Source organism: Erythrolamprus reginae, chromosome 5 (genome assembly GCF_031021105.1).
Source record: "Erythrolamprus reginae isolate rEryReg1 chromosome 5, rEryReg1.hap1, whole genome shotgun sequence".
Taxonomy (NCBI): domain Eukaryota; kingdom Metazoa; phylum Chordata; class Lepidosauria; order Squamata; family Dipsadidae; genus Erythrolamprus; species Erythrolamprus reginae.
The window spans coordinates 109567197-109583581 of NC_091954.1; the positions used below are offsets into that span (position 1 = coordinate 109567197).

Sequence of the window (16385 nt, forward strand, 5' to 3'; positions counted from 1 at the left end):
TCTATGCCACCCAGTCCCAAAGGGACTGTCGCTCAGACATTATACTTTTCCGCCCACACCGGAAAAAAATTAGAGGGTACATTGGTGGCAGAGGGAGCCATTGCAGAGGGCATGTGAGGCGTTGCCCAATTTTCCGTCTTGGAGAAGGCTGTTTTGTCCTCCGAAGTCTTCAGGGAACTTCCTGAAGCTCCAGAGTGCAAAAAACAGCCCAACAGGAAAACTGGGAGTTGGGAAAATTTCAATCCATGTGTGCCACTTGCTCTAACACCATGAGGGCTAACCTATGGTATGTGGAGTTATATTGGAGGCCAGACAAGGAATAATGGATCGAACCTGAACCAGGAGGGAATCAACCTGGAAATGAGGAGAAATGTTCTGACTGTGAGAGCAATCAACCAATGGAACAGTTTTCGTTGAGACGTTGTAGGAGTTTCATCAAAAAGATATTGATAAAATTGCACAAGTCCAAAGACGGGCTACAAAAATGGTGGAAGGTCTTAAGCATAAAACTTAACAGGAAAGACTTCATGAACTCAATCTGTATAGTCTGGAGGACAGAAGGGAAAGGGGGGACAGGATTGAAACATTTAAATATGTGAAAGGGTTAAATAAGGTTCAGGAGGGAAGTGTTTTTAATAGGAAAGTGAACACAAGAACAAGGGAGGCACAATCTGAGGTTAGATCAGAAGCAACGGAGAAAATATTATTTTGCTGAAAAAGTTGTAGATGCTTGGAACAAACTTCCAGCAGACGTGGTTGGTAAATCCACAGGAACTGAATTGAAACATGCCTGGGATAAACATATATCCATCCTAAGATAAAATACAGGAAATAGTATAAGGGCAGACTAGATGGACCATGAGGTCTTTTTCTGCCATCAATCTCCTATGTTTCTATCACTGTGGAGGTTTTCAAGAAGAGGTTGGACTGCCATTTGTCACAAATGGTGCAGGGTGTCTTGCTTGGATGGGGGGGGGGGGCTGGACTAGACGGCCTACCAGATTCCTTCCAACTCTGTTAATCGGTAAAAAGCATCCACAAATGCGATCTAAAAGCAAGATGGTTTTCAGAAGGCGCTTGGGGTTCTTCCAGAAACACTCGTCCACAGTTCGGCAGAGTCTCTGGCTGAGGCCTGGAACAAGGCTGCAGCGGAGGCCCTTGACCGAATTGCGCCGCTGCGACCTCTCCGTGGCGCTAGACCCCGTAGAGCTCCATGGTTCAACGAGGAGCTCCGGGAGTTGAAACGCCAGAAGAGACATCTAGAGAAGCGATGGAGGAAGAGTAAGTCTGAATCCGATCGAACACTTGTAAGAGCTCATATTAAGACTTACAAAGTGGCGCTCAAGGCGGCAAGATGCGCGTATCATGCCGCCTTGATTGCATCAGCAGAATCCCGCCCGGCCGCTCTGTTTAGGGTGACCCGCTCCCTTCTTAATCAGGGGGGAGTTGGGGAGCCCTTACAGAGCAGTGCTGAGGACCTTAACACGTTTTTTGCTGATAAAATCGCTCGGATCCGAGCTGACCTTGACTCCAATTGTAAAACAGAGTCGACTGACAACGAGTCAGTCGAGGTGACTGGGGCTAAACGTCTTTGTCCATCTGTCTGGGAGGAGTTTGACTTGGTGACACCTGATGAAGTGGACAAGGCCATTGGAGCTGTGAGCTCCGCCACCTGTTTACTGGATCCGTGTCCCTCTTGGTTGGTTTCGGCCAGTCGAGAGGTGACACGGAGCTGGGCCCAGGAGATTGTCAACGCCTCCTTGGGGAGGGGGTCCTTTCCAGCCCTTTATAAGGAGGCACTTGTGCGCCCCCTCCTCAAGAAGCCTTCCCTGGACCCAGCCGTGCTTAATAACTACCGTCCAGTCTCCAACCTCCCTTTATGGGGAAGGTTGTCGAGAAGGTGGTGGCGCTCCAACTCCAGCGGTCCTTGGAAGAAGCCGATTATCTAGGTCCTCAGCAGTCTGGATTCAGGCCCGGCTACAGCACGGAAACTGCTTTGGTCGCGTTGATGGATGATCTCTGGCGGGCCCGGGACAGGGGCTTGTCCTCTGTCCTGTTGCTTCTTGACCTCTCAGCGGTTTTCGATACCATCGACCATAGTATCCTTCTGCGCCGGCTGGAGGGGTTGGGAGTGAGAGACACTGTCCTTCAGTGGTTCTCCTCCTACTTCTCCGGTCGGTCGCAGTCGGTGTTAGTGGGGGGTCAGAGGTCGACCTCTAGGGTCGGTCCTCTCCCCCCTGCTATTTAACATCTACATGAAACCGCTGGGTGAGATCATCCAAGGGCATGGGGTGAGGTATCATCAATATGCCAATGATACTCAGCTATACATCTCCACCCCATGTCCAGTCAGCGAAGCAGTGGAAGTGATGTGCCGGTGCCTGGAGGCTGTTGCGGCCTGGATGGGTGTCAACAAACTCAAACTCAACCCAGACAAGACGGAGTGGCTGTGGGTCTTGCCTCCCAAGGACAATTCCATCTGTCCGTCCATCACCCTGGGGGAGAATCATTGACCCCCTCAGAGAGGGTTCGCAACTTGGGCGTCCTCCTCGATCCACAGCTCACATTAGAGAAACATCTTTCAGCTGTGGCGAGGGGGGCGTTTGCCCAGGTTCACCTGGTGTATCAGTTGCGACCCTATCTGGACCGGGAGTCACTGCTCACAGTCACTCATGCTCTCATCACCTCGAGGCTCGACTACTGTAACGCTCTCTACATGGGGCTACCTTTGAAAAGTGTTCGGAAACTTTGCAGAATGCAGCTGCGAGAGCAATCATGGGCTTCCCTAAATATGCCCATGTCACACCAACACTCCGCAGTCTGCATTGGTTGCCGATCAGTTTCCGGTCACAATTCAAAGTGTTGGTTATGACCTATAAAGCCCTTCATGGCACCGGACCAGATTACCTCAGGGACCGCCTTCTGCCGCACAAATCCCAGCGGCCAGTTAGGTCCCACAGAGTGGGTCTTCTCCGGGTCCCGTCAACTAAACAATGCCGCTTGGCGGGACCCAGAAGAAGAGCCTTCTCTGTGGCGGCCCCGACCCTCTGGAACCAACTCCCCCCAGAGATTAGAATTGCCCCCAGCCTCCTTGCCTTTCGTAAGCTACTTAAAACCCACCTCTGCCGCCAGGCATGGGGGAATTAAGACTTTTTTCTCCCCCTAGGCCGTTACAACTGTATACATGGTATGTTTGTATGTATGTTTGGTTTTTATATATTAAGGGGTTTTAATTTGCTTTTAGTATTGGATTTTATTGTATATTTTCATGATTGTTGTTAGCCACCCCGAGTTTTCGGAGAGGGGCGGCATATAAATCCAATAAAACTTAAACTTAAACTAAACTTAAGATGGACCAATAGCATCACCAAGCATTGCAGGCCCAATTGGCAAAAAGGAAACTCAAGACCATATTGTTTGGAAACATGTGGAAGAGGCCTTCGTGCTGCAGTGGACAGATAATGGTTAAAATAACTAACCCCCAAAATGTTATGCTTAGACTATCCACTGTTGACTCTCCCGATTCCTAAGAGGTCCAGAATACCCTACGAAACTAGACTTACAATCTTGGGTCTTGAAAGCTTAGAACTACGACGCCTTAAACATGATCTAAGTATTGCCCCACAAGATCATATGTTGCAATGTCCTGCCTGTCAAAGACTACTTCAGCTTCAACCGCAACAACACAAGAGCACACAACAGATTCAAGCTTAATATTAACCGCTCCAAACTTGACTGTAAAAAATATATGACTTTAGTAATCGGGTTGTCGAAGCGTGGAACTAATTACCGGACTCTGTAGTATCATCCCCCAACCCCCAACATTTTACCCTTAGACTATCCACGGTTGACCTCTCCACATTCCTAAGAGGTCAGTAAGGGGCGTACATAAGCGCACTAGAGTGCCTTCCGTCCCCTGTCCTATAGTCTCTCCTATATCTTGTATTTCTTCTCTACTATATCCTCTATAACCTTCATTGTGTATTATTGTGTATTGGACAAAATAAATAAATAAAATAACTAGAATGCCTTCCATCCCGTCCCAATGTTTCTCTGTTACTAGTATCATGTATATAAATATTATTATATCTTTGTACACCACCAATACATACTTGACAAAACAAACAAACAAATAAATAAAAATGATGATGATAAATACGATCCTATTCATATCATAGCTGGATGCTTGCGGGATTGTCTATGGAGGGGAGGAGAGAGAGAGAGAGAGAGAGAGAGAAATAAAAAGGAGGGGCACTACTGACACCTTGTGGTCAGAATTGGGAACGTAACAATAGGGTGGAAGTGGGAGGGGCTATATTTTGGAGAGTGAGCTCAGCAAAAATAAAACAGCAGCAAGTAGCCACAGCTGGTTATATGGTCCCGCACTGGTGCACAAATTAAAGTAGCCAGCAAGGTTCATTGCATCTCTGTGGCGCTTGGGAATGTGATTAAATATAAATGGAGATATTTTTAAATCCCCATATGAAGGAATTTCATTCCGAGTACATTTGGGCCAGATCAGGGGGTGTTTGGGAGGGGGGACAGAAGGGGGAGGGAGAGAAGACATTCATTTTTTCTCTGCCTTTCTTCTTTTTCCCCCCCAGCTATCTCATCTGCTATACTAGAAGACACCGATTACATATTTAGCAAATTAGAAGGTGTTGTGTATACAGTGTTCCCTCGATTTTCGCGGGGGATGCGTTCCGAGACCGGCCGCGAAAGTCGAATTTCCACGAAGTAGAGATGCGGAAGTAAATGTACACTATTTTTGGCTATGAACAGTATCACAAGCCTTCCCTTAACACTTTAAACCCCTAAATTGCAATTTCCCATTCCCTTAGCAACCATTTAGATTATTACTCACCCTGTTTATTTATTAAAGTTTATAAAAAAAAATATTTATTAAAGGCAGACGAAAGTTTGGCGATGACATATGACGTCATCGGGCGGGGAAAAATGTATAGGGAAAAAACCCACGAAGTATTTTTTAATTAATATTTTTGAAAAACCGTGGTATAGACTTCGCAAAGTTTGAACCCGCGAAAATCGAGGGAACGCTGTACTCCTGTTCAGTTTGGAGATTTTGAAGATCCTGATTCGGATAGTGTTTATGAATTAGTGGCAGGGCCTGATTTACAGGCCCCGGAGGAAGGGGGAGACGATCGACGGGACGTTTCTATGAGCTCAGATTCAAGTGAAGGAGAAATAGATATTCGATGGGTAGATCCTTATTTCAGACGCTTACAAAAACGGAGAGAGCAAGTGTCAGAGAAAAAATATTAAGGAGAGGAACGGGTTAATTAATTAAGTAATTAATTCGTCACGTCCCAGTGCCAGCGGAGAAGAAGGGTGAAGTTTTCAATCTGCTATAAATGAATATGGAGGTGCCTTTCTGTGGCTTTGAAGTAAGCTTTGTTTGATGTGTCTTTTAACTGCAGTTTTTATTACTCTGGGCTAATGTTGCCTAGCCATAAATCTTAAGATGAAGGGAGGAATGCTTGGAGAATGTTTTATGTTGATTTATTTATTTATTTTGTCCAGAATGTGTTAAAGGGGGAATGGAGGAGAAAATAAAGGAGTGAAATATAACTATGACAGAATAGCAGGAAAAGATATAGGTATAGAAGAGAAGATATAAGAGATATAGGAGAGACAATAGGACAGGGGACGGTAGGCACTCTGGTGCACTTATGTATGCCCCTTACTGACCTCTTAGGAACTTGGTGAATAAAGAATGAGATAAAAGTGATTGCCTGCCGGACGCAGTTTGTAACAGGAAAGAGAAAAATAAAGATGATGCTTTTGTTTTATAAATCTCTGCATTCAGCAAGTCTTTATTCCAATTAACAGAGGCTCTAGCCAGAGACCAGAACAGAAGCAACAGGAAGATTTGTGACACAGGGAAAGGTGAAAGCACTTGATATTCCATTCAGCCTCCTGCTACTAATTCTAGTGTTGGGAAGGATTTTTCCCCCCAGCGTGTCTCATTTTTTAGCTTTGTTCCGTGGGAAGCCGCTCCCCCCCTCCAAAGAATGAAATACATTTTGGGAAATATTTTTTTTCAAAAAGGCAGAATAGTATATTTCCCTAAAGGAGAAATGGAGACGCGTGTTTTTAGAGGCGGAAAGCAGCCCCCAGGGTTTCTTAATAGCCCACAGAAGATGCCAGCGCTTAAGGAGATAAAGAGTCTATTGAAAGAGGAAGCCAACTACCTAGATGGCTCCATTCATAAGCGAAACAAGTCCTGCTAGCGGAAGTCCACTCAAAACAGGGCATTTTAAAGCTTGCAGCCAAGTTTGACAACTAACAAAAGAAGAACAAAGGTCCAACACAGGAAGAAAATCATTAGCCACAATAGGAATTGCCCAACGCCCCCTTTAGAAACAAAGCCCATATTGCACAAATCCCAAACATCAGAAACACATAAGAAACCTTCCGCTCAGTCAGATAATTGCTCAGCTGACCCGGAAGCTGATTATCTAGGTCCCCAGCAGTCGGGTTTCAGGCCCGGTTACAGCACGGAAACTGCTTTGGTCGCGTTGATGGATGATCACTGGCGGGCCCGGGACAGGGGTTTATCCTCTGTCCTGGTGCTTCTTGACCTCTCAGCAGCTTTTGATACCATCGCCCATGGTATCCTTCTGCGCCGGCTGGAGGGGCTGGGAGTGGGAGGCACTGTTCTTCAGTGGTTCTCCTCCTACCCCTCCGGTCGGTCACAGTTGGTGTTAGTGGGGGGCCAGAGGTCGACCCCGAGGTCTCTCCCTTGTGGGGTGCCTGATGATACCCAGCTTTACATCTCCACCCCATGTCCAATCAACGAAGCAGTGGAAGTGATGTGCCGGTGTCTGGAGGCTGTTGGGGCCTGGATGGGTGTCAACAGACTCAAACTCAACCCTGGCTGAGGGTTTTGTGGCTGTGGGTTTTGCCTCCCAAGGACAATTCCATCTGTCTGTCCATCACCCTGGGGGGGAAATTATTGACCCCCTCGGAGAGGGTCCGCAACTTGGGCGTCCTCCTCGATCCACAGCTCACATTAGAGAACCATCCTTCAGCTGTGGCGAGGGGGGCATTTGCCCAGGTTTGCCTGGTGCACCAGTTGCGGCCCTATTTGGACCGGGACTCACTGCTCACAGTCACTCATGCCCTCATCACCTCAAGGTTCGACTACTGTAACGCTCTCTACATGGGGCTACCTTTGGAAAGTGTTCAGAAACTTCAGATCGTGCAGAATGCAGCTGCGAGAGCAGTCATGGGCTTCCCCAGGTATGCCCATGTTACACCAACACTCCGCAGTCTGCATTGGTTGCCGATCAATTTCTGGTCACAATTCAAAGTGTTGGTTATGACCTATAAAGCCCTTCATGGCATCGGACCAGAATATCTCTGAGACTGCCTTCTGCTGCATGAATCCCAGCGACCGATTAGGTCCCACAGAGTGGGCCTTCTCTGGGTCCGGTCAACTAAACAATGTCGGTTGGTGGGCCCAGGGGAAGAGCCTTCTTTGTGGCGGCCCCAACTCTCTGGAACCAGCTCTCCCCAGAGATTAGAACTGCCCCTACCCTCCTTGCCTTTCGTAAACTCCTCAAAATCCACCTTTGTCGTCAGGCATGGAGGAATTGAGACATCTCCCCCGGGTCTATATAATTTATGTATGGTATGTTTGTATGTATGTCTGCTTAATAATGGGTTTTTTAAAATATTTTAAATTTTAAATTGTAAATTATTAGATTTGTCATGAACTGTTTTATTGTGTTTTGAGTCGCCCTGAGTCTACGGAGAGGGGTGGCATACAAATCTAATAAATAAATAAATAAACTACATGCTGTCTTTGCTTGTGGTCCTGTTCATCAATAAATTGACCTTCTTTCCAACCAGCCTCCTGCCTCCATTTTATTTCCAGCGTCTTTCTCCCAGCTTGGAACTGAATCAGATGGATTTTATTCCAACTGATGGTTTGATCTATAATTTTCTGGGAACTATAGCTGCTGGATAGTACCCAAATGAAACAGAAGGTGGCAGTATTTAGTCATCCTTGATCTCCAATATGGGTGAACATGGTTAGGATACAGATCAGAAACACCTGAGGAATTCTAAATCAAGAGGTTAGCCTGAGAATCTCTTGATGGAGGAATGGCAAGCTCATTTCAAATTATTATCAAGAACATACCATGAGCTAGTCCATGTATTCACTAGAAGCCAAGCTTGGCTTGAGGAATCTAAGCATATTTTTATTCATCAAATAAACATGTACTCCAGACATTCTGGATCTGTTTCAGTTAACAGGACGAAGAGCAATATTAATAGCACTTAGATTTATATACCGCTTTACAGCAGCGGTGGGTTGCTCCCAGTTCTGAGTAGTTCTTAGAACTGGAAGCGCTGGCTTCCAGCAATGACATCATTTATTTATTTATTTATTTGTTTTTTTGTTTATTTTATTTTGCCAACTACGTTTTGGTAGTAGACAAAGATATAATAATGTTTATATATATGATACTAGTAAAAGAGAAATATTAGGACAGGGAACGGAAGGCACGCTGGTGCACTTATGCACGCTTTCTTGCTGACCTCTTAGGAATCGGGAGAGGTCAACAGGTAAAGTTTTGGAGGTTAGGTGATGATACTCCAGAGTCAGATAGTGAGTTCCATGCATTAACTACTCGGTGCTAAAGTCAGATTTCCTGAAGTTTGGAGCAGTTTACTTTAAGTCTGCATCTGTAGTGTGCTCGTGTGTTGTTGTGGTTGAAGCTGAAGTAGTCGTTGACAGGAAGGACATTGTAGGAGATAATTTTATGGGCTATGCCTAGGTCATGTTTAAGGTGACGTAGTTCTAAGCTTTCTAAACCTAGGATTGTAAGTCTAGTTGCGTAGGGTATTCTGTTGCGAAGTGGAGGAGTGGAGGGCTCTTCTAGTAAAGTATCTGGACATTTTCTAAAGTGTTTATGTCTACTCACGAGAAGTACATATTAGATTTCTGAGAAAAGCAATGAGGGATGAGATACTTAGTTGTACAAGAGGAGAACCTTTGGTATATAAGGGAAAATAAATATTGATATTAAGACAAATACCCTGTAGGGGAAGGGAAAAAAGAAGGAGTTATAACTTTCTGTCGATTCAATTGGTAAAACATAAAACTACGTTTAGATGGCTTATCCCAGAAGGGATGATTATGAATAGAATAGATTGGAATTCTTTATTGGCCAAGTGTGATTGGTGCATATGTGGAGAGAGAAGAAATTTAGGGTTAATACATTAGAAGGTTTCAAGAATTTTATGAGCACTTTCTGGCAGGGGGTGAGGAAAAGGACAGCAGAGATGAGAATGATAGTAAAAGTCAGGAAGATCTAATGTCAGAAAGTCAAATTGGGAAGCAAGAATCTAGGGATAGGAAAGATTCAGAAAAAATGTGAAAGAAGGAACAAGAACAAGGGCACAAACAAGTACAGACAAAAGGAAGCTCAAAAACAAACACGAAACAATAATTTGGAGGAAGGAGAAATTAATATATTGTCAATTAGTATCAATGGTTTAAATTCACCCACCAAGAGAAAATGTGTATTGTTGGATCTTCAGAAACAAGAAATGGATATAGTCTGCCTACAGGAGGTACATATAAAAGAAAAAATTTATTAAAGTATTCAAAATGAGGGAAATTATATTAAGCACTTACACATACACACACCCAAAAGAAAAGAGGCATTGCAATGTGCCGTATTTTTCAGAACGTAAGAGAGTAAAATGAAAGAGCTTGCAAGCCAGTAAGAGCTGGGAACATTGTTAGCACCTGGTTAGGGCTGGAAAGAAACTTACTCAGAGCAAGTTAGAGTAATGCAAAAAAAAAACAACTGCAAAGACTTAGGGCTTAGAAAACATTCTTTGCAGAAAGATACAACGAAAGAGCCTGCAAGGTAAGAGCTGGGAAGATCGTTAACAGCTAGTTAGGGCTGAAAAACAACAACAACCCTACATTCAGAGTATAAGACGCACCCTGGTACTCAGCCTCTTTTAGGAAGGAAAAGGGTGCGCCTTATACACCGAAAAATACGGTCATTGTTCTGGCACTGGACCAGAATATCTCCGAGACCGCCTTCTGCCGCACGAATCCCAGCGACCGATTAGGTCCCACAGAGTGGGCCTTCTCCGGGTCCCGTCAACTAAACAATGTCGGTTGGCGGGCCCCAGGGGAAGAGCCTTCTCTGTGGCGGCCCCGACTCTCTGGAACCAACTCCCCCCAGAGATTAGAACTGCCCCTACTCTCCTTGCCTTTCGTAAACTCCTTAAAACCCACCTTTGTCGTCAGGCATGGGGGAACTGAAACATCTCCCCCGGGCATATACAATTTATGCATGGTATGTTTGAATGTATGTTTGCTTAGTAAATTGGTTTTTTAAAATATTTTAAACTGTAATTTAGATTTGTCATAAATTGTTGTATTCTGTTGTGAGCCACCCCGAGCCACCCCGAGGGGCAGCATACAAATCTAAATAATAAATAAATTAATAAATAAATAAACAAACCAACCAACCAACCAACCAACCAACCAACCAACCAACCAACCAACCAACCAACCAACCAACCAACCAACCAACCACCTGGAAAAAATATGTGAAATACAGAATCAAGCCAACCCAAGATCTTACCTGACAAAATAGCAAACTGTCGGTGTAATTGTTCTATGATCTCCACCGCCGTGACAGGCCTGATCTCTTGTTGCATTATTTCATCTGTACAAGAAAGGAAGAGAGACAGAAGGAGGAATTACACCATAACCCAGCCATACAAAGCAGATACTCAGATGCGAAGCCCTAGTTTGTTGACACTTTTGGCCGGGTTTTGGCCTCTGGCTTTGTCAGATGATTTCCAACCCCTCCTCCACCCTGGCATGCAAAATCTTGTTGACATAGACCCGTGGCTTCTTTGTACATTTCTCTATGGGTTGCCTCTGCAGTTGTGTGCCGGCGGGATTGGCCTTCCAGCACAAAACAACTTTTGTGGCTCATGGCTTGTAAGATAAAGCGAGGGTTATCCCGGTTCTGTGAAACGGCCCTGCGGTGATGGGCTCCTACGGGTACGGTCAGGTACGCAGAACCAGTAGAAAAAATTTGGCCAGGTATGCAGAACCGGTAGATAAATTTTGATTTTTTTTTCTTTGTTTCCCTTCTGGCTCTGGGTATGTTTTTCTTATTGCAGTAAATGAGGTTAAATGTGTATAATTTTAGAAGAGCTGTGCGTGCATGATGGAAAATACACGTACAGTTTATATAGTACCAACTATATAAACCAACTCCCCCCAGAGATTAGAATTTCCCCCACCCTCCTTGCCTTTCGTAAACTCCTTAAAACCCACCTCTGTCGTCAAGCGTGGGGGAACTGAGACATCTCCCCCTGCCTATGTAGTTCTAGTGCATGATATGACTGTATGTATGTTTTTTTATATTGGGGTTCCTTGCTTTTAGATTTTTAAATGTATAATTGTTATCTTTGATTTTAATTATTAGATTTGTCAATATATATTGTTTTTTATCACTGTTGTGAGCTGCCCCGAGTCTGCGGAGAGGGGCGGCATACAAATCTAATTAATAATAATAATAATAATAATAATAATAATAATAATAATAATAATAATGTATATTTTGTGCCCCTGTGTAAAATATGTATCTACATATATGGCATATATACATAGAATTAAATAGTATATTTGGGATGTTCAATAATAGTAAATAGATAGGGAAATTGTATCTCTTTGAGGCGAAGTTGGGCACCCTAACCCTAAGCCTTCACATGAGTGATGTCAAGTTGGCCACCTTTAAGCCAGTCACATGACCTCTAAGCCACCACCACCCGTCACATGATCGTCAAGCCACTCCTACCTGGTCACATGGCTGGAAAGCCACACCCACAAATAAGCTACACCCAAAGCATGGTAGCAAATTTTTTTTGCAGCCCTTCACTGCGGCCCTGCCTGTGTTGAACAATCGTCGCTGGATCTCACCCAGGCGACAGACATGCTGTTTTTTTTCAAGAAATGTATGAAAATATGATTGTGTTTCAATTGGGCATCTAATGCATTCATCCCTTATGCCTGCTTCAAAGGATGCAAAGTTTTAGGGCATGACAAAACACACTTCTCTCCACCCATACAGCTTCTGCCGTGAAAAAGAACAAAAAGAGATGCAGCGGTACCTCTACCTAAGAACGCGTCTACTTACAAACTTTTCTAGATAAGAACTAGTTGTTGAAGATTTTTTTGCCTCTTCTCAAGAACCATTTTCCACTTACAAACCTGACCCTCCGAAACTGTAACATGAAAAGGTAGGGAGAAGCCTCTGTGGGGCCTCTCTAGGAATTTTCTGGGAGGAAACAGGGCCGGAAAAGGCGGGGAGAAGTCTCCATGGGGCTTCTCTAGGAATCTCCTGGGAGGAAACAGGGCCTCCACCCTCCCTGGGGTTTCCCCAATCGCACACATTATTTGCTTTTACATTGACTCCTATGGGAAAAATTGCTTCTTCTTACAAACTTTTCTACTTATGAACCTGGTCATTGAATGAACTAAGTTTGTAAGTAGAGGTACCACTGTACGGGTAACCCTTGTGTCAAACTTTGGCCTGCCACATATTATGCTTTAAAATATATTCTTGCTGTGGGGACTTGGTAGGGACTGTTTGATGAGGGAGGTAGAGATATAGCCATAACAAATTCATTCTAGACTCCCTCTCTTTTTAAAAAAAATTATAAATCTTTATTAAAGAAAAAACAGCAACACAAAATATGTTTACATATAGAGACCGCAAAAAATAATTTGAAAGTGAGGAATATGAAAATGAATACAAATATGTGGCCTTTACATTAAATCTCTTTCATAATAGGTAGTTAGTGTCTCGGTTAAATAAAAGAGGGGAAAAAAGAAGAGCAACACATTAAGAAAGTGAGAAAAAGTAAGGGAGAGGGAAGAAAGGAGAGAAAGAAGAGAGAAAGAAGAGAAGAGAAGAAAATAAAGAAAAGAAAAGAAGAACTATACAGTGGTACCTCTACTTACGAACTTAATTCGTTCCGTGACCAGGTTCTTAAGTAGAAAAGTTTGTAAGAAGAAACAATTTTTCCCAGAGGAATCAATGTAAAAGCAAATAATGCATACGATTCGGGAAACCACAGGGAAGGTGGAGGCCCTGTTTCTTTCCAGGAGATTCCTAGAGAGGCCCCACAGAGGCTTCTCCCCACCTTTTCTGCCCTGTTCCCTTCCAGGAGATTCCTAGAGAGGCCCCACGGAGGCTTCTCCCCACCTTTTCTAGCCCTGTTTCATCCCAGGAAATTCCTAGAGAGGCTCCGACGAGGCTTCTCTCCACCTTTTCCAGCCCTGTTTCCTCCCAGGAGATTCCTAGAGAGGCCCCACGGAGGCTTCTCCCTGCCTTTTCTCGTTACAGTTTCTGAAGCTCGGGTTTGTAAGTGGAAAATAGTATGCCAGCCCATTGTGCCAGTCCACAACGGGCTGGCACACAGGAATGCCAGTGTCCCCCATGGTGGCGGCAGCTGCACTGGTGCTCAAGGTCAGGGCAGGGGAAGCTCAAGGCAAGAGGGATCCAGGCCAGGACTTGAAGCCGGGATTCTAGGCTGGTGAGCTGGGAGGTCAGACGCTACCACTAAGGGAGATGGCTTAAGTGGGTGGGGGAAGAAGAGGCGGTGGTGGCGGGCGGCAGTAAGGCTCGGTTTCAAGTGGAGCGTACCAACGCTCCGAGAATTAAAGGGGAGGGATCAGGAGACTGGGGTGGAAGCGGAGCTTTTATTTAAAGTCGGCTTCTTTAAATAAATTTTTTTAAAAACATGGGTATACCACTGGTTTTCAAACATTTTATTTATTTATTGAAAACCTGTGGTATAGGCTTTCCATGAAAGTCGGACCTGCAAAAGTCAAGTATAGGTTTTTCTTCTTGAGCAGGGGTTGGACTAAAAGACCCCCAAAAGCCCTTTCTGTTTTGTTAGTCTGTTAAGCTTGAATAACTATCTGGAGGAAGCATGTAGGTTGCTTTCTTTTTCACTAATGTTTCTCCATAAAAATTCAAGGAAGAAGAGGGGGAGGGAATACCACATAATTGTGTTAATTTTTTCCACCTTTGCTTAAAGAATCTCAGAGCAAGCAGTGTAAATCTATCTATGCAATGCTCACTTTCTTATAGTCTAATGATTAGTGATGGGCGAACTGAACCCACACAATTCGGGTCCATACCGAATTTTGCGGTGTTCGGTATGCCGAACACGAACACGATTTTTTTTCAAACTTCGGGCAAAGTTCGGGGTCGTGTTCGGCGTTCGGAGCTTTGATGTCACCAGCAGGTTGCTAAGGATGCCAAGGTGATCACTTCCTGGATTCCATGGAATCCAGGAAGTGATCACCTTGGCGTCCTTAGCAACCTGCTGGTGACGTCAAAGCTCCGTCCCCGGAATCTCTTCATGGGAGGGATTCCCCGTTCGGGTTCGGGTTCGAATTCAGTTCTGCCGAATTTTGCGTAAAGTTTGTTCGAACTTGCCGAACTCGAACACTGTTGGGTTCGCCCATCACTACTAATGATGGCTAAATGAGTTATTTGCAAGCATCACTGCACATTTAAAGCAGCGGTTGTCCCTTCCGATGTGTAATAATTTTACACTTCTTCTCTGAACCGCCCTACTATTTCACTCACTCTATGACTCCGGGGGGGGGGAGAGAAGGGAGGGGGAAAAGTCTGGGTCATTTAACATGGTTGCTGTTTTCCACCAGCTGGATTTATTATAATATATTCAGAAATTAATGGAAACCTCCAGGAAGCTAGCGCAAAGAACCGTGGAAGATGGCCCAATTTTTACGCTTCAGTGCATTCCTTTTAAAACAGTATATTCATGCCTGCATTTCCGATGCCTTCTTTTATTGGTAAGGAAGTTATTTACTTATCCCTGGTTTTTTTTTAAAAAAAACCTCCTAAATCTGCAGTAAAATTGAACACAGCTGTAAATCAAGATCAGAGTTTTCTGCCGGACGCAACTGAAAGAATCTATAAAAAGAAACATCTTTAAAAATAATAAGTGTCACAATAAATAAAATCAGCAATATCAGCAAAAAAGAGTCGGGAAAAGTCTTGTATGATGATAAATGCTTAAACATAGAGAGAGGTAATTAGTTTGGCAGAAAGAGAGGAAGGTCCAGATCCTGGCTCCGATGGATTGTTTCAGTAAAAGACGGATAAGACGGAGTGGCTGTGGGTTTTGCCTCCCAAAGACAATTCCATCTGTCCGTCCATCACCCTGGGGGGGGGCATTATTGATCCCCTCGGAGAGGGTCCACAACTTGGGCATCCTCCTTGATCCACAGCTCACATTAGAGAAACATCTTTCAGCTGTGGCGAGGGGGGCGTTCACCCAGGTTCGCCTGGTGTATCAGTTGCGGCCCTATCTGGACCGGGAGTCACTGCTCACAGTCACTCATGCCCTCATCACCTCGAGGCTCGACTACTGTAACACTCTCTACATGGGGCTACCTTTGAAAAGTGTTCGGAAACTTCAGATCGTGCAGAATGCAGCTGCGAGAGCAATCATGGGCTTTCCCAAAAATGCCCATGTAACACGAACACTCCACAGTCTGCATCGGTTGCCGATCAGTTTCCGGTCACAATTCAAAGTGTTGGTCATCACCTATAAAGCCCTTCATGGCACCGGACCAGGGTATCTACAAGACCGCCTTCTGCCGCACGAATCCCAGCGACCGGTTAGGTCCCACAGAGTGGGCCTTCTCCGGGTCCCGTCAACAAAGCAATGTCGTTTGGTGGGGCCCAGAGGAAAAGCCTTCTCTGTGGCGGCCCCGGCCCTCTGGAACCAACTCCCCCCGGAGATTAGAATTGCCCCCACCCTCCTCGCCTTTCGTAAGCTCCTTAAAACCCACCTCTGCTGTCAGGCATGGGGGAACTGAGATATTCCCTCCCCCCTAGGCCTTTACAATTTATGCATGGTACGTTTGTTTGTATGTATTTTTGGTTTTACAATAAGGGTTTTTTAGCTGTTTTAGTATTGGATTTACATGCTGTTTTTTATTACTGTTGTTAGCTGCCCCGAGTCTACGGAGAGAGGCGGCATACAAATCCAATAAATAAATAAAATAAAATAAAAAAACCAAAGCAAATTATATTTGAAATCAGTTTTCTCAATCTCAGCAACTATAAGACCCGTGCCCTTCAACTCCCAGAATTCCCAAGCTAACATGCTGGATGGCAATTTCTGGAAGTCGAACCTGCTAATTCCACCCCTAGCCTGCATGTTATATAAACACAGCGACTATCTTCTGTAAATCCAGATTTACAATTCATTCTTATTGTGTGTATCTGGCCAATATTGGTTTTTCCTTCAGCTGTGGCAAAGCTGCC

At 44.6% G+C, this 16385-nt stretch overlaps 1 protein-coding gene across 6 annotated transcripts in view; it reads right to left on the minus strand.

Moving 5' to 3' along the window:
- MCF2L2 (MCF.2 cell line derived transforming sequence-like 2) overlaps positions 1-16385 on the minus strand; it is a 219901-nt gene that overhangs the window by 166576 nt on the left and 36940 nt on the right. For all 6 annotated transcript variants that reach the window (XM_070753697.1, XM_070753695.1, XM_070753699.1 and 3 more), the window contains exon 2: positions 10641-10724. In XM_070753697.1, coding sequence (XP_070609798.1) covers positions 10641-10724 — 84 coding nt within the window. The remainder of the gene's footprint in view (positions 1-10640; positions 10725-16385) is intronic.